The sequence below is a fragment of the Rhinichthys klamathensis genome, unplaced genomic scaffold (genome assembly GCF_029890125.1).
Source record: "Rhinichthys klamathensis goyatoka isolate OS25496 unplaced genomic scaffold, OSU_Roscu_1.1 h1tg001276l_1, whole genome shotgun sequence".
Classification (NCBI taxonomy): Eukaryota; Metazoa; Chordata; class Actinopteri; order Cypriniformes; family Leuciscidae; genus Rhinichthys; species Rhinichthys klamathensis.
In genome coordinates this window covers 18,059-37,500 of record NW_026607410.1, presented here as the reverse complement: position 1 = coordinate 37,500, position 19,442 = coordinate 18,059, and the positions used below count along the sequence as shown (strand labels likewise).

At 41.3% G+C, this 19,442-nt stretch overlaps 1 protein-coding gene across 1 annotated transcript in view; it reads right to left on the bottom strand.

Annotated features, from left to right (window-relative positions):
• The window catches only part of LOC130079696 (lysine-specific demethylase RSBN1L-like), a gene marked incomplete at its 3' end in the record, with an annotated part of 23,895 nt that extends 8,799 nt beyond the window's left edge, over positions 1-15,096 (bottom strand). Inside the window, exons 1-3 of the mRNA XM_056245053.1 lie at positions 14,713-15,096; positions 13,041-13,211; positions 10,536-11,167 (exon numbers count right to left, since the gene is read on the bottom strand). Coding sequence (XP_056101028.1) covers positions 10,536-11,167; positions 13,041-13,211; positions 14,713-15,034 — 1,125 coding nt within the window. The remainder of the gene's footprint in view (positions 1-10,535; positions 11,168-13,040; positions 13,212-14,712) is intronic.
• Between the last annotated feature and the right edge of the window lie 4,346 nt (positions 15,097-19,442).

The following is a 19,442-nucleotide window of genomic DNA, read 5'->3' as shown; positions in this document are numbered from 1 at the left end:
ACCTGACAGACGGTTACGCTACACCTGACAGACGGTTACGCTACACCTGACAGACAGTTACGCTACACCTGACAGACAGTTACGCTACACCTGACAGACAGTTACGCTACACCTGACAGACAGTTACGCTACACCTGACAGACAGTTACGCTACACCTGACAGACAGTTACGCTACACCTGACAGACGGTAACTCCACACCTGACAGAGTTACGCTACACCTGACAGACGGTTACGCTACACCTGACAGACAGTTACGCTATACCTGACAGACAGTTACGCTACACCTGACAGACAGTTACGCTACACCTGACAGACAGTTACGCTACACCTGACAGACAGTTACGCTACACCTGACAGACGGTTACGCTACACCTGACAGACAGTTACGCTACACCTGACAGACAGTTACGCTACACCTGACAGAGTTACGCTACACCTGACAGACGGTTACGCTACACCTGACAGAGCGTTACGCTACACCTGACAGAGTTACGCTACACCTGACAGACGGTTACTCCACACCTGACAGAGTTACGCTACACCTGACAGACGGTTACGCTACACCTGACAGACGGTTCCGCTACACCTGACAGACAGTTACGCTACACCTGACAGACGGTTACGCTACACCTGACAGACAGTTACGCTACACCTGACAGACAGTTACGCTACACCTGACAGACGGTTACGCTACACCTGACAGACAGTTACGCTACACCTGACAGACAGTTACGCTACACCTGACAGAGAGTTACGCTACACCTGACAGACGGTTACGCTACACCTGACAGACGGTTACTCTACACCTGACAGACGGTTACGCTACACCTGACAGACGGTTACTCTACACCTGACAGACGGTTACGCTACACCTGACAGACAGTTACGCTACACCTGACAGACAGTTACGCTACACCTGACAGACGGTTACGCTACACCTGACAGACGGTTACGCTACACCTGACAGACGGTTACGCTACACCTGACAGACAGTTACGCTACACCTGACAGACAGTTACGCTACACCTGACAGACAGTTACGCTACACCTGACAGACAGTTACGCTACACCTGACAGACAGTTACGCTACACCTGACAGAGAGTTACGCTACACCTGACAGACAGTTACGCTACACCTGACAGACAGTTACGCTACACCTGACAGACGGTTACGCTACACCTGACAGACGGTTACGCTACACCTGACAGACGGTTACGCTACACCTGACAGAGAGTTACGCTACACCTGACAGACGGTTACGCTACACCTGACAGACGGTTACTCCACACCTGACAGAGTTACGCTACACCTGACAGACGGTTACGCTACACCTGACAGACGGTTACGCTACACCTGACAGACAGTTACGCTACACCTGACAGACGGTTACGCTACACCTGACAGACGGTTACGCTACACCTGACAGACGGTTACGCTACACCTGACAGACAGTTACGCTACACCTGACAGAGAGTTACGCTACACCTGACAGACGGTTACGCTACACCTGACAGACGGTTACTAGCCTGGGTTCTCCCAAGGTTTTTTTCTCCATCCAATCTGATGGAGTTTTGGTTCCTTGCCACTGTCGCCTTGCTTTTGGCTTGCTTAGTTGGGGATATTTAATATTCAACAATATTATTGAACTGTGTTGTACTACTTTCATGTTATCACTGTGAAGCTGCTTTGATGCAATCTGTATTGTGAAAAGCGCTATATAAATAAATGTGACTTGACTTGACTTACTCCACACCTGACAGAGTTACGCTACACCTGACAGACGGTTACGCTACACCTGACAGACGGTTACGCTACACCTGACAGAGAGTTACGCTACACCTGACAGAGTTACGCTACACCTGACAGACGGTTACTCCACACCTGACAGAGTTACGCTACACCTGACAGACGGTTACGCTACACCTGACAGACAGTTACGCTACACCTGACAGACGGTTACGCTACACCTGACAGACGGTTACGCTACACCTGACAGACAGTTACGCTACACCTGACAGACGGTTACGCTACACCTGACAGACGGTTACTCCACACCTGACAGAGTTACTCCACACCTGACAGACAGTTACGCTACACCTGACAAACGGTTACGCTACACCTGACAGACGGTTACGCTACACCTGACAGACAGTTACACTACACCTGACAGACGGTTACGCTACACCTGACAGACGGTTACGCTACACCTGACAGACGGTTACGCTACACTTGACAGACGGTTACGCTACACTTGACAGACACGCTACACCTGACAGACGGTTACTCTACACCTGACAGACGGTTACGCTACACCTGACAGACGGTTACGCTACACCTGACAGACGGTTACGCTACACCTGACAGACGGTTACGCTACACCTGACAGACGGTTACGCTACACCTGACAGTTACGCTACACCTGACAGGGCTCGAGACTAACGGCGTCCTGCGGACGATAGAAAATGTGTTTAGGGCGAACAGAAATATTTTCCAGGACGCCTACAGGACGAAAAACATTTTTGTATGTGTGTTCATTTATTACTAGCCTATTAGGCTAACTTACTTCTGCCAAATGGCAAAATTAACTGACCAAGCGCTGACTACAACGGAGCGCGTCTTCTCACGCTGTTACTATAGTTACTATCACTGGCCGGCTACTCACCCGGAGACTTGTTCCGCGGTACATCTATCAAATGGCTTAATGACATGGCAAATATGTTGCGCTGGTTAAACAATGGATATTCAATGAATAAAAAATAGACAAAAATGCTAGATAGTGACGATTTAGGAAGAGATCCAGTCAGAACTGATGTCCTGCGTTTGTGGTAGATGCGCACATTTGTACTGTAACGTGCTGACCTACCAGGGAACTACACTGCGACCAAAATGGTCGCATATGCGACCTTTTGAAATGCCATTGCGACCCTAATTTTTAAAGGGTCGCAAATGTATCACTGACTATTTTTGTACCTACCTTATGTTTTAGGCAATATGCTACGATTTACTATGAGCATTTATTAAATGTGTAGCCTATTTTAAGTATACGTTTTTATAACGTGCTCTGAGCATTCAACACATCAAGTTGGCTTCAGCCCCGCAAGAGAGAGAGAGACGCGGGCGCGATCGAACTCTGTGTGTGTGTGAGAGAGAGACGCGGGCGCGATCGAACTCTGTGTGTGTGTGAGAGAGACGCGGGCGCGATCGAACTCTGTGTGTGTGTGAGAGAGACGCGGGCGCGATCGAACTCTGTGTGTGTGTGAGAGAGAGACGCGGGCGCGATCGAACTCTGTGTGTGTGTGAGAGAGACGCGGGCGCGATCGAACTCTGTGTGTGTGTGAGAGAGAGAGGCGTGGGCGCGATCGAACTCTGTGTGTGTGTGAGAGAGAGACGCGGGCGCGATCGAACTGTGTGTGTGTGAGAGAGAGACGCGGGCGCGATCGAACTCTGTGTGTGTGTGAGAGAGAGAGGCGCGATCGAACTCTGTGTGTGTGTGAGAGAGAGAGGCGCGGGCGCGATCGAACTCTGTGTGTGTGAGAGAGAGAGGCGCGGGCGCGATCGAACTCTGTGTGTGTGTGAGAGAGAGAGGCGCGGGCGCGATCGAACTCTGTGTGTGTGTGAGAGAGAGACGCGGGCGCGATCGAACTCTGTGTGTGTGTGAGAGAGAGAGGCGCGGGCGCGATCGAACTCTGTGTGTGTGTGAGAGAGAGGCGCGGGCGCGATCGAACTCTGTGTGTGTGTGAGAGAGAGAGGCGCGGGCGCGATCGAACTCTGTGTGTGTGTGAGAGAGAGACGCGGGCGCGATCGAACTCTGTGTGTGTGTGAGAGAGAGAGGCGCGGGCGCGATCGAACTCTGTGTGTGTGTGAGAGAGAGACGCGGGCGCGATCGAACTCTGTGTGTGTGTGAGAGAGAGACGCGGGCGCGATCGAACTCTGTGTGTGTGTGAGAGAGAGAGGCGCGGGCGCGATCGAACAGTGGAAACATAAAAACATACTGCGTCATTTTGTTCATACAGGACATGATTCAAACTGCAAAGTGTTTACTTATATTTATGTACACTCGCAATAAAACACAACATTGTGCTTTTGTCACACTCTAAACTCTTGTCAAACTGTAACCCAACCACACACACACACACACACACACACACACCGTTTTAAAAGCAAAACATATTTATCCAACCCCATTTAAAAACAGTCTGTGTATTCCATCTTTTGGAGATTCATCATATCGCATTGGTTTTCATTTCTTGTCCTCGGAGTCGGAGCACTAATCTGTTTATTTTTCAGTTACACATTCTACATTGATTAAAAAAGAAAATCAAATGTGTTTTTAATGGTAATTATTTTATACGGAAATCATTTATTTATAATTCAGATGAGAATAAAGTTAGGGTTAATTAAAATTAAGGAAAACAATATATATTGATCTGAAATATAGCAAATTAATTTTAAATTCATTCAGGTACAATTACCAAACATATATCAAGGTCATTTTGTCTTTTTATTAACTTAATTAATAAACTAATTATATAAAACTATTGTCAGTGCACTACAAATAAACTGGTTCTATGCCTTTATTAATAAAACTTATACAACATAAAAATACAAGGCTTAAGACATTTATAAAAATGCCTTCTGCATTTTTGTTTTGCTTTTCCCTCCTTTGTACCGAAATCATACCGAACCGTGACGTCTGAACCGAGGTATGAACCCAACCGTGACTTCTGTGTACCGTTCCACCCCTAATGCAGTACAGTTTCATTATTGTTCATTATTATCCAGAGAGCGGCTTACTATAAATAATTTGTGCGACCAAATCATGTTTTGTGCCAGTAACTGAAAAAGTTAGTAGCGCAAGTGCCACCAGTGGAAAAGGTTAGTGTAGTTCCCTGCCTACCCAGCGGCATACGAGTTAGCACGCACTGCATGTCTCATTAAACATTAAAAATGTAAACGTCTGGGAGAATGAGCAGAGCGCACACTAGGGGTTGAATGACTTTAGATTTTTTGAAGTCGACTGTTATGACATCAAAGTCGAGTCGACGTCGACTAGTCGCTGACGTCATTCATAAAAACACAAGAGATGGGACTGCTTTGCAACATGCCACAATTTGCAATTTATTAGCAGAAAATGATGCAGATGCTGACAGACGGCTCATAATGGGGCGGTTTACACCTGGCCACTTCATGCGCTTTCTCAGAGCGGATAGCGATCTGATTTATCAAAACGATTCCTTTTACACCTGGTCACATAAATGTGTTTTTGCTAAACGGATATAAATCCGATCTTCAAACCCCGCGCTACATGCAGATTTAATGGAGTTCACGTCACCGAAAGCAACAGTTCGAGCTGCATTTTATAGATCATCAGCTAACTTAACTTCAAAATCAAAGACAGCAATAAGAGAGAGCGGCAACAGCCCAAGAACATTTTGTTGCTTTACTTTTAACGAAGATGGTTGTGTGTTAAGCGTCTGCGACTCACTTTCACTTTGATTTGCGATAGTTTGCGCGTTGGCTTGATGAACGATGCTCAGCTGCTCATTTGCGGTGATGCGTGTTGCCATGGTTTCGTCATATAATGACTATAACATGACATATAGCCTATAACACGTTCTCACACGTTTATTTTCAGCATTGTTGGGAGGAGTCCAATTTGCATATGTGGTTTCAACAACCAGATGCATTTACACTTGTCCAGTTTGGTCAGGAATGCGGGCGGCCCAGACCTCCTCCTGAAGCGGTGTGAGCGAGCGGATTTAAACCCTTCTCAAGTGCGTTTCGGAGGGCATTTACACCTGGTCTCTTCACGATCGGACAGCTATCAGTTCACAGAAACACATGAAGTGGCCAGGTTCATCATTTAGGATGAAAAGAAAAAAAGCTATAAATTCACATCTGCACATTAGTGATGGGCAGATCCAAGTAATACAAAATAATATTCCAATTAATTGCGGGGGAATTAGAGATAAATCATTAATATGTTTAAATAAATATATGAAAAAAAAAAGTTTTAATGATTTTAATAAAGAGACTGAACTCTCATTTCCCGGTAAAACACAATGAGCGTGCGTCATGCTTTTACTTTCGTATTCAACAATATCTAGTGTTAAGTTTGTGACGTATTTCCACACACTTGATGTACCACTGCTGCTTTCTTGCTGCAGTGACCCTCTGGGCTCTTCATCTGCTGTCGTCTGCAAGGCGGCCACGTTCTTGGTATCAAAATTAGCGCAATAATAGTGTCACATGATCAACGCGACTAGTCGACGTCAAGCTTAAAGCGTCACGGCATTGCATCAAGGTCGACTAGTCAGTTCAACCTCTAGCGCACATATATCTGAATAAGAGTGACGACGCAGAGAAAAGCTCTATTCGGTGCGGTTTTCTGTGCGCACACACACGACCGAAGCGTCCAGCCGTAGACACAATACAGCGCGCGAGGACTGACCTGAGCTCTCTTTCGTGTCTGAATGGGCAAAAAACACACAACATTATGTCTAAATGTCCGTTTTGGAGAGTTTTAACTTAAACTATGTCGGTTATGTCTTAAACAGTTGTGAGTGTATCGGATGTGCATCAGTGGATTTGGATCCGCATGTCATTGGACATGATCCGACGTCTTAAAGTGACAGTGGGTAATAAACCTAATGCGGTCTGTGTCCTTAATATTGATCAAGCAACAAAAGAAAAAGAGAAAAGCATTCACTGCTCGTTAATAGCTTTAATAAGGATTCATTATATTTAATTCATACAAATAAATGTCTGCTGCTTGAAAAAATAAAGAATGATGTATGCAAGTTAAAAACAATGCATATATCATTAATTGGAAAGAAGACTGTTCTATTCTAGGAAAAGTGGTTTTATTTAATTTTAAGATATTTTTTAAGTCACAGTAGTTTCTGTATTGCATGTTCAAACTTTAAAATCATTCATATTAACATGTTAATGTTTTCTCCGGCACAAAGACCCCAGTCAGGACAAAGACTGAGACACAGATTTTCCCCCTAATTCTGTGTTCTAGAGAAGTCATATTACACTTTTTAAAGCCCTTTCCCTTAATAACACATTTCCAGATGATCTGACACATTACCACTTTGAGATGTAGTCACCAGTATTTATTTGTTATTGTTTAATCCAACCATGTAAAAAAAAAAAAAAATTTGTTCTGCATGAATACAAAAAAGCATTTAACTCCTTTTATTTTTTATTTAATCTTTTTTTTTAACCTATTTACAGATAACTACTTTGAATGCAGCTAACTAAATATAATATAAATCATAAACACTTTAATGGTGTTTTTATTATGTGACTAACAACTAACAACTATAGATGATAATAAAGTACAAAAACAACATTTTTATTTTGGGACGGTTGACTTAGTTTAGGACGGTTCAAATGGTTTATCAGGACGGTTTCAGGACGGAGGTGAAAAAAGTTAGTCTGGAGCCCTGACACCTGATAACAGGACACATGGATGTGTTCAGCTTAGACACTCTTAGGCCGGAGACACACTGGCTGCGTGGCGTGAGCGTGGCGTTTCTGCTGCGTGTCGGCTGCGTCGCCTTTTCTGTGTCTTTGCACACCAGAAGCGTGTCTGACGCGGCGCTGTGTGGCGTACACCAATACATATTCGCTATATGTGACATAGAGGGAGGGCGCCGACAGACCAGTCTACATTTGGATTACTGTTGCTCTTGCCTTTACGACAACAATTTCAACTTTTATCACGCATCTTCCAAAATCCGAAAAATAGGGAAACATGCGGCTGTCTGTTTATTTCAATAACATTTACAAATTTTGTGTAGCTTTAAAGAGCCTATATTTAGCCTACCTGATGTTGGACCGTCACTCAGAAGACACACTACGATGTTATTGTAGCCTATCCTAACTTTATATCCTCCTGAGGCCCAGAAAGTTTTTTTCAAAGAATTTTTTGATTTTTTTTCATGTAATCACATTGTTAAGATCATTAGAAACAAATGAATATATATATAGGCTATATTTTATTCATATGCTATGACCTCTGTAGTGGACACCAGGACTCGACTGTTTGAAAAATAAAATGACATGAAATTATATAGGCAAAAATAATGGGATTAAAAAAAAAGACATTTATATCTGAATTTATGTCAAATCCTAGATTTTCAAACATCAAAATGTAATTTATTAATATGTATTCGTGTACAAAATGACATATAAACATCTTTTCCTATACTATTTTGCCTGCAAACGCTTCCAACACGCTTGCGTGTCGCGTGAAAAATAGGCGTCGGTTCTATTTCTAGCATGCACGTGTTTTCCGCGCCTGAGACGCGCGTGTCACGCAGGCAGTGTGCAAGCTCTAACCTGTTAACATGGGAGCCGAAATAAAAACGGACACGCCACGCAGCCAGTGTGTCTCCGGCCTTAAGCGGTTGCAGTTCGAAGCCTCAGGTGTAGACATGGTGTAAGAGTCTTCCAGACCAACATATAGATATAGATATAACAGGCCCCAATCACACTAATGCACACATCTATTCTGACTGTGTTTTCTCAATCATACAAGCTATTTTTGGATGTAATATTCAGTAGGGCTGCACGATACTGGACAAATATGCGATATTGTTGTTGAGTATTGCGATAACGATATTTCTTGCGATATAACATTTCCCAAGAGAAAAGCTATTTTTATTAAGCTTTTTAAAAACATAATTTATAAATGTAATGATCATACTAAAATAAACAGGTAGGCTAAAAGTTATTCTTCTGATCTTCAGAAGAATATCTCAGTTTTTTCAGAAGGAGTTACACTTGCACTTTGATTAATGGTTGTCTGTGAGACTGTTATTTTTACTTGGCATTTCGTTAGCAGTGGTAGAAGTGGGCTTACACTTTTTGAAGTCTTCGCTCCCTGAGGTTGCGTTCCAGAGGACTGTGGAGATTAGTTTCCTCTCGACGTGGCCACAATGGTTCCGCACGACTTAGTGACACCGTCACTTATGTTCACATATCGCGTTTTTTGCGCATGCAAATTCGATATTTCAAACGCAGGCGCGCGGCAAACACGCTCAAAATGGAAGCACATTTATCCAGGCGCGCCTATGACGCGACGAGATGAGAACATCTCAACTTTTCAGAATGCCGCAAGCTCACCCCAGGTCATGTGACAAAAACCAACGATCAGCTTCGGCCTTTCCGTAACCACATCGAAAGCTCGGCCGAACAGCTGATCATAGCTGTACAGGGCGGGTTTTTATTTCTAATCTCCATAAATATTCCTAAAAGTAAAGCTAATACAAGGGCTAGAAGTCAATCAATCCTTTGCTGATACTTCCTCGTCATCATGGAGCGCTCCGCGCAGTTCATGGTTGCATAGCAACGACAGACGCAAGCGCTTGTGGAACGGAGATAGCGGTGCGATCCAGGCGTTTTTAGACGCGATATGTGAACGGCCCCTTACACAGTACCTGCATGTGTGACCCTTCTCTATCGAAGCCAAAATATTGCCATATTTCAGACGTACAGTTCTTTTTAGGCACAGGTTCTTCGCTGTTATCATTTTCCTCACTTATCTCTACTCCCGCCATTAGTTTTTATTTGCCACTCTCTGCTCTGAGCCACTAGGTTCCCCTTTGGGCCCGATCTAGCCAATAGCATAATAGCACCTACTGGGGAGGCGGGTATAAAGATAGTAAGGCCCCATTTGATTGGTCGAATTTGGATAAACAACCTATGCATGCACGCAACACACAAATGCTTGGCACAGAAAATAAATGTAATTTATCGCACCTCTCTGCGATACGGATATCGCATATACTATTATCGCGATAACGATAATTTTTCTATATAGCGTGCAGCCCTAATATGCTAATAATATGCACCAAGCTTGACATGGCGGTCTGTAATGTACATATAAGTGCTATTGCAACGAGGAGCTGAGATTAAAAATTAGACTTCCATCAGAATCGATTCAGAATCATTAAAGAAAGAATCGTGCTGCATCTCAGAGTTTTTTGCATGGCATTTCCACATCACGATCATCTGGAGCCTCGTGTTGTCAAACGTGCCAACTTCGGTACCAAGTCGATACTGAAATGTAAAAAAAATTGAGGTTTTGAGCGCTTGCACAGACACACACGAGCGTTCGAAAGCAGGCGTATATCAGCGGATCGGACCTGCTTTCAAACGCTCCCGTGCGCTGATCATTGTAGCCAATCACAGACATGTCCGATGAGCTCGTAACACAATGGCCAATCAGAGGCGTTTGACTCCGCTCAATAGCGCTCAAAGCCTCACATTTTTTTAATTTCAGTATCGCCTTGGTACCGGAGTCTGTACTTTTGTCAACACTAGAGCCTCGGGTATAAAACCTTGTGTAGATTACATCTTGATAGAGCATGTAAGCACACCACAATTCCAGTTTGGCACATGGCCTTTATCCACGAGGTCCCTGATCGGTCATTAGAGAGGATGTTTGGTCTCCTGTGTCGCTTCTCTGCTGCAGCTCCAGCTAACCCTACAAACACAACCTGTCCCGCCTATCTACTAACCTGGGTGTGAAAGTTTGCCATGGTAGTCGTCTCGATGTCCTTCTTCCCCAGGATTTCCATTTTGACGGGCGAGTTGGGGAACTTGCAGGAGAAGTACTCGAGGAAGTCTGGGAGATACGAGGCGGCCCCGTGGATCACGCCCATCACGTAGTTGGCAGAGCCGTCCTGGTCCTCGCTAAACGACAGGGTGACGAACTCCTGCGCGAACCTCTGCATCTCCACGGGCGTCAGGACCGAGAGCTCCTTGCTGTAGGCGTGCAGAACCAGGGCTCCTCCGTTGGGCTGGTTCTCCACATGGACCAGACAGCCGAACTCCAGCCGGTCCAGCCCGGGCAGTGTGGCGGGCTTCTCCGGGCCGTCTGTAGCGCTCAGACTCTGAGTGCAGATGTTCTTCAGGCTCGGTGTGCCTCTGCTCTCCGGTGTCGTCGGGCTACAGGAGCTCACAGAGACGCTCTGCTGGACCGGAGCCGGAGGCTGGAACTCGGACTCAGGACTAACCGTCTGGCTGGACTTGCAGTACATCTTGGGCCGCTTTCGCTTTTCACCTTCTTTATGTTTCTTTTTCTTTTTCTTCTTGACCTTTTTCATCAGCAAGTCCTCAGCGGAGTTAATCTTCGGCTTCTCTCCGTCACCTACAGCACAGGAGAAAGGGGATTAACTTCACAAACATCCTCAGAACAAAACAAAAAAATAATTCACCCCCAACAAATAACAGAGCTGATAAAAGATGATAAAAGCTTCAGCAATTATCGAACATGAAAACTTGATAGCGTCTCATGCCTAATATTAATAAACGTCAAAAATATTTGCCATGTTAATAAAACACCTTAAATCAGGGATGCAAAAACAATTGAAATGTATCCAACGCACTACTTTCTTTAAATAATGTAATGCAATTAGGTCATTTAGTCATCAGTTATGCATAAACTATCGTGTAGTGTGTTAACCGATCTGATGTGTGACAGGTGAGAGTTTAGCGGCTGACATAAATCGGGGCGGCAGTGGCTCAGTGGTTCATGTGGGTTGTCTACAAACCGGAAGGTTGGTGGTTCAATCCCCGGTTCAATCCCTCGGCACAGGTACAGAGAGTTTAGCGGCTAACATAAATGAGGCACAGGTACAGAGAGTTGATGTGACAAAAACACTAAACCCAAACTGTCCACTGCCAAAGCCACATCTATCCGGCACACAGCAGTAACTGCAGACATGGGCTCTTGATGCTGCTGGTGTTTGTCCGTCTCCTCCATATGATCAACTATTACCTCATTTCAATGTCATGATTACAGCAAATAATTAGTTAAAACATTAAGTTCATATCTTCTTACTTGAGCTTTTAACAACACTCACCGCTGTGCTGTAACGAAGGTTCAGTACTTAGACTATGACGGTGCAAGTAACATACACAAGCATTTTTCTAATTTAGTATAAATGAGTTCTAAATTTAATCTATTACTCTAGTGGTCTTGACTGCCTTTATGCCATACATATATATATGTATATGTCTGTTGTGAGAGAATATTTCTGACTGCTTGAAAAACAACAATTAAATCAAGATTATGGTTCACATGTCACTCACAGTTGATTCAATCTTACAAGTGGATCTCATTTGCTAAACAATAACCAAATAATATTATTTAGAATATAATTTTTACTCATGATTACAATAACAAACAGCAGTTATGAATCTTTACACAACGTCATAAAAACAAGATCAGTGAGGTATAGATACACATTTCCCACTTTATTTCGAATCAGACATGACCAAACGAGTCGTGGTTCAGTGAGTCATTATGAACTCTGAACGATTCACTGACCGAGTCTGATGTAAAATTGTTGTTACACCTTTTATTCACATTTGCACACATTTTAATAATAATATTTTTGTGACACCTGAATGTTTTAGAATACCATTTCTTAAATAAGCAATAAAGTCCGTGAGGTGTTTTCCTCGCTTGCATGACGGCGTCACATGGCTAGTCTAAAGCGGCGGCCCTCGATGAGGCCGCGCTCCGGTCACACGGTCACAGGAATGATGATGACATGGCCATCGCTTCGGAAACACCTGAGATTAGCATTCAGGCGTAAAAGGACAAAGAAAGCAGAACCTGCTGCCGATAGAAAAGCTTCACACTCGGTTCTTTCTTTCAGGGATCAAACGGAACAGAATAAAAAACGCTGGTCCTTTTTTTAGTCATCATAATGTGTCTTAGTCGAAATAAAAAAAAACTTTTATACAATAAAATGAAGCATCACTGAACTTCCTTAAGCTGGACTCTGACGCTATTCTCTTCTAGAAACAAACTTTGCTGGATTATTCTCCTGTTATCTCTGTAAAGCTGCTGTGAAACACTCTGTTGTAAAAAGCGCTGTATAAATAAATGTGACTCGACTCTGTTGTTTATAGGAACCCCTAACCCTGCAGCCCAGGTCAAAGGTGAAAGGTCACAGACGTTCAGGTGCGGGTGTTTGATGGCGTCTGTGAATTACGAATAACAAATGTCTCACCTTTCTGCAGGATCTTCACCTCTCCATTCTCTCTCTTCATCTCCGTCATCAGCTTGTGTTTTCTTTTCTCCTTCATCTCTCGCTCCTGCTCTTTTTCTCTGTCCTTCTCTCGCTCCCTCTTTTTCTCACGGTCTCTGTCTTTCGGTTTCTCTTTGTCTTTAATGGTGTGTTCTGGAGGAGAAAGAAACACACGCGAGGTTAAAGCATTCACTGATGTCGAAGGTTTGTCAGGTTCGGCTCGAAGACACCGGGTTCACGATCTAACCTCCAGTTATTAGTCTAACCCTAACCCAAACACACAACTCCTCAACAGAGTTCCAGCTTCTCTACGAGATGTCCATATACCTGGATAAACTGTCTTAGAAATAAAGTATGAACAGTCCTTCAACTTGCACAAGATAATTTCTTATTTTTTTATTCTCCTGGTCAGTTTTAACCAGATCACAATCTTGAGGATAAATGTCAGGGTCAGATAATGTTGCCATAAAGACAAACTGCACAAATTGTGAAGAAAAAAAACATGATTGTACAGCACACAAAAAAAGACACAGAGAAAGTTCAACCTAAAGTGTTCAATCTGTCATATTTTTCTTAACCTCATTTTGCTCCAAACCTTATGCCTTTCTTCTGCGGAACACTACAGATATTTTGAAGAACATTTCAACTTTTTTTGGTGTCCAAAACATTGCATCTCATTGACTTTAATCATGTGGACAAACTTTCTGTTTAGAATATCTTCTTTAGTGTTCCACTGATGAAAAAAGAGTCGCACAGGTTTGGGACACGAGAGCGAGTAAATCAGGACAGAACTGTTCCTGTAAATGATCTCAGACCAAGTGTTTCATTGAAGAAATACAGCTTCTTCTGAGGAGCTTTACAACCCATTTACTGCCTTTGTCAATAACATAAAACTGAACTGTAATGAGTTAGTGTGAGCAACTCGTTCTCAACTCTGTGCAGGACAGACTGGATGTGCTGTTCATCACAGATGGGTTATAGCTTTATTAGTGCTGATCGTGTGTGTAACAGGCCTGACACGAACACAACTGCAGCACAACATGCATGTAAGAGTGAAGTTGAACATGATATTTATTACAAAGTAACAGAACATCCCTGTCACAAATACTGTTCCAGATCAGCTTAATAACACGTCCGAGGTGGTAATGACCAGGAGACCATCTCCAAAACCAGGAGATGTAAGAATCGTGATCGTTCGGTTTGGTGTCTGAACAGATACTTCAGGAATGACAGCAGTTTACGGTGTTTATTACTACAGGTAATTATTCTAACGTTCTATAGATTGAGTTGATATTTGGATATTATCATATGTTTCCGATTATGTTCGGCGAAGTCCGTGAGTGTGAGTGATTCTCTCAGACATTATTAACACAGCGGATATTATAACGCTATTATGGTTTAATAAGCTCGTTCTGCGGCGGGTCACATTGCAGCTGCACGCGCTCCGTCACCGCTCGGGTCGCGCGCCGATGCTAAGCTAACTAGCGCTGTCGGATGTGTTCGACACACAAATAAACACACACGCGCTGACAGAGGCACAATAAACATCAGAAACACACACACACATACACACACACTCGCACAGATCACATATAGCGAACCAACGGCCCGTTATTAGCCACAAACAGCGCCCGAACGAAGCGGCTGTCGATACCTTTCTGCGACAACTTCAGCTCTCCGTTTTCCTTCTTCACACTGAGGTGATTTTCAGCCGCCAGTTTGTGTTTCTTCCTCTCTTTTTCTCTCTCTTTGCCTTTTTCTTTCTCTCGGTCTCTGTCTTTCTCTGTTTTGGTTTTCTTGTTTTTCGGTTTGCTGCTGTAATTCTGCTGCTCCGTGCCTCCGTTCATCTTCTTGGCTTTAAATATTTTCTCCTCTTGTCGGATTTTCTTGGCCGGTGGAGGATGATGATGGTGCTCCCGGTTCTGGGACGCTGGTTTCGGTTCAGTGGGTTTGTTGAGCTGAATGAACTCCGCCATCTTTTCTCTATTTACTCTCTCTCGAGCTGCTGCTGTTTGTGTAAGAGGCACGGGAGGGGCGTGGCCTGGTGTTGATTGACAGGAAGAACGTACTTGTGTGGGGCGTGGCCTTGATGATTGACAGGAAGAAAGTACTTGCGTGGGCGTGGCCTGGCGTTGATTGACAGCGAGAGCAGCTTTTTAAAGCGGGTGGAGAGGAGAGGTGACGTCAGCAGCTTAGTCACTGTATTCATTTGAATAAGATCCATGAGCCCATTTACTACTATATTTTATACTAGCATTCAGGGCCGTAGCTAGAGGATTCGGGGCCCCCTGAAAAAATATTGATGTGGGCCCCCACCACCCTCCACCAATATCATATACTGTACAATAGATGAACATGGAGGCCCACATAACAGAAGATGGTGATGTTGTTGTAAAACCTTTATTTTAAAAGTTAAATGTTTATATAAAAATTACAACTAATAAAAACTAACAAAAAGCAAGAAATTGTTAAATAATAATAAAACCAATTTTTAAAAAGTAATATTTTTTTCCCCATCAGTCTGTTATAATTCATAAATCAAAAAGTAAACATTTAGAAATTGACAAGAATGCAGTCTAATTAAAAAAATAAAACCATTCATTGTCTTATTTTTTAATAAAGATAATATGGAACTGGAAATATTATTAAATAAAGCGAATACATTTATTCATCCAAGTGTAGTGTGTTGTATTCGTGTTTTCTCGATGTTTTAAATATCATCAGCCGGCAGGTCAGATGCATAATGCAATGCGTCGTGACTCGTGTAATTTTTTTAAAACTCTATTTACAATACTGTAAAAAGACAGGAATTTAGACCACGTAATCATTCGGTCGACTGTGGCGCGCACCTAGCCTGACTTCGTCATACTCATATTCTAGTCAGAATGTGAGTCTGATACTGCTTCATAGGGCTTTGATTATGAGGCGTGTCTTAACCGAACCAGGAAAAAAAAACCTCTGCACTCAATTGGATAGACCTACAACCAATGAGAGCAACGCAGTAAGCCAGCTACTTTGCATAGCACAGTTGTCAACTACAGAACTCAAATGCACGCACGCTGGAAGAAGTAAAATAACGAGTGTTGCTTCTTTTACTTGGCCCTCCATGAGTGCGACCAAAGGAGAAACCACAACGACCACAGGGTTTCATTGCGTCCCATCTTCTTAGTTACCATCGGAGCCAGCTGATAAATTAAACTTTTGCCGAATCCCGTAGGAAGGACGGCAAACACATCTTTCCGATCGACAAATGCCTTGATTGCAGTTCTATGTTCGTCTATTAAAATGAATGCGCTGTCGATTTCTTTTACAACAGACGCGATAGCGGGATCTCTACATCTCAGTTCTCCAGCTGCAGTCGTCTCTGAGGGAAACCAGTTAAGCGCTCTTTGATAACGTGAGGATTACGTCCTGCAGATCATCTGTCCATCATCGTATAAAGCCCGCCCTGGCAATTTGATTGGCCCGACGATTTCTGAACCGATCATAATTACTCCTCAATGGAGCGAGTCCAGACCGAACTTCCCGATCAAAAAAGGTTGTGGGCGGGGTTCGGGCTGGCATCCAGGCTAGCGCGCACCGATAATAAAAAATGACTGTACACCGCAGACTGTAGACGGAAGTTTTCTAATTCCCAGCGAAATAACAATACATAACCGGTCTTTAAGAACGTCTTGATCGACTGGGATACAACCACTCTCCTTGCCTCCCTCTCCGTCTTTTCCTGGCATTTCTGGTTCCCTGATTTATGTTTTCTTTTCCCCGACATTTTTCAGTCAGTCAGTCTCCTGCTCTTCCACCAAGTTCATCGTTAACTTCAGGCTGCCGCCTCAACTCTGATTGGTTCTGTTCACGAGCTGGGGCGGGACTTACAATTTTATTGGGTCCATCTGATGTTTGTCACTGACTCTGACTGAATAATTAAGTTGGCTTGTGAAAGCCAACTTACTGATATTGTATTTAAACTTATTATTATTCTTCTTCTTTTTCTTAACCAAAATTTTCTGACTGCTACTCCTCCTAGAGCTTTAACTCTACAAACTCCAAACTCGGGTCAGACCTTCAGACTGTTCTGACTTAGTGTGCTATATCTTTTCAGACTGATTTGACTTTCAGATTTCTTAAAAATTAATATTAAAAATCATAAAAATCCCATTGACTTTCATTGCAACAGTTCAAATTGAGCCAAGGCTACGGTGGCCCAGTAGTGTACAACACAAAAACTCAAATCTAAACTCCCTGAAGCCCTAGACTCAATTAAACTACCATTCGTACTAATGAACCTATCTATCTATCTATCTATCTATCTATCTATCTATCTATCTATCTATCTATCTATCTATCTATCTATCTATCTATCTATCTATCTATCTATCTATCTATCTATCTCTTTCTATCTATCTATCTATCTATCTATCTATCTATCTATCTCTTTCTATCTATCTATCTATCTATCTATCTATCTATCTATCTATCTATCTATCTCTTTCTAACTATCTATCTAATCTTTCTTTCTTTCTTTCTTTCTTTCTAACTAATCTTTCTTCTTTCTTTCTTTCTTTCTAACTAATCTTTCTTATTTCTTTCTTTCTTTCTTTCTAACTAATCTTTCTTATTTCTTTCTTTCTTTCTAACTAATCTTTCTTCTTTCTTTCTTTCTTTCTTTCTTTCTTTCTTTCTTTCTTTCTTTCTAACTAATCTTTCTTCTTTCTTTCTTTCTTTCTTTCTTTCTTTCTTTCTTTCTTTCTTTCTTTCTTTCTTTCTAACTAATCTTTCTTCTTTCTTTCTTTATTTCTAACTAATCTTCTTTCTTTCTTTCTTTCTTTCTAGCTAATCTTTCTTCTTTCTTTCTTTCTTTCTTTCTTTCTTTCTTTCTTTCTTTCTAACTAATCTTTCTTCTTTCTTTCTTTCTAACTAATATTTCTTCTTTCTTTCTTTCTAACTAATCTTTCTTTCTTTCTTTCTTTCTTTCTAACTAATATTTCTTTCTTTCTTTCTTTCTTTCTTTCTTTCTTTCTTTCTTTCTTTCTTTCTTTCTTTCTAACTAATCTTTCTTCTTTCTTTCTTCCTTTCTTTCTTTTTTCTTTCTAACTAATATTTCTTCTTTCTTTCTTTCTAACTAATATTTCTTCTTTCTTTCTTTCTTTCTTTCTTTCTTTCTTTCTTTCTAACTAATCTTTCTTCTTTCTTTCTTTCTTTCTTTCTTTCTTTCTTTCTTTCTTTCTTTCTAACTAATCTTTCTTCTTTCTTTCTTTCTTTCTTTCTTTCTAACTAATCTTTCTTCTTTCTTTCTTTCTTTCTTTCTTTCTTTCTTTCTTTCTTTCTTTCTAACTAATCTTTCTTCTTTCTTTCTTTCTTTCTTTCTTTCTAGCTAATCTTTCTTTCTTTCTTTCTTTCTTTCTAACTAATCTTTCTTCTTTCTTTCTTTCTTTCTTTCTTTCTTTCTTTCTTTCTTTCTTTCTTTCTTTCTAACTAATCTTTCTTTCTTTCTTTCTTTCTAACTAATCTTTCTTCTTTCTTTCTTTCTTTCTAACTAATCTTTCTTTCTTTCATTCTTTCTTTCTAACTAATCTTTCTTATTTCTTTCTTTTTTTCTTTCTTTCTTTCTTTCTAACTAATCTTTCTTCTTTCTTTCTTTCTTTCTTTCTTTCTTTCTAACTAATCTTTCTTCTTTCTTTCTTTCTTTCTTTCTAACTAATCTTTCTTTCTAACTAATTCTTTCTTCTTTCTTTCTTTCTTTCTTTCTTTCTTTATTTCTAACTAATCTTTCTTCTTTCTTTCTTTCTTTCTTTCTTTCTTTCTTTCTTTCTTTCTTTCTTTCTTTCTTTCTTTCTTTCTTTCTAACTAATCTTTCTTTCTTTCTTTCTTTCTTTCTTTCTAACTAATCTTTCTTCTTTCTTTCTTTCTTTCTAACTAATCTTTCTTTCTTTCATTCTTTCTTTCTAACTAATCTTTCTTATTTCTTTCTTTTTTTCTTTCTTTCTTTCTAACTAATCTTTCTTCTTTCTTTCTTTCTTTCTTTCTTTCTTTCTTTCTAACTAATCTTTCTTCTTTCTTTCTTTCTTTCTTTCTAACTAATCTTTCTTTCTAACTAATTCTTTCTTCTTTCTTTCTTTCTTTCTTTCTTTCTTTCTTTATTTCTAACTAATCTTTCTTTCTAACTAATTCTTTCTTTCTAACTAATCTTTCTTCTTTCTTTCTTTCTTTCTTTCTTTCTTTCTTTCTTTCTTTCTTTCTTTCTAACTAATATTTCTTCTTTCTTTCTTTCTTTCTAACTGATATTTCTTCTTTCTTTCTTTCTAACTAATCTTTCTTTCTTTCTTTCTTTCTTTCTAACTAATCTTTCTTCTTTCTTTCTTTCTTTCTTTCTTTCTTTCTTTCTTT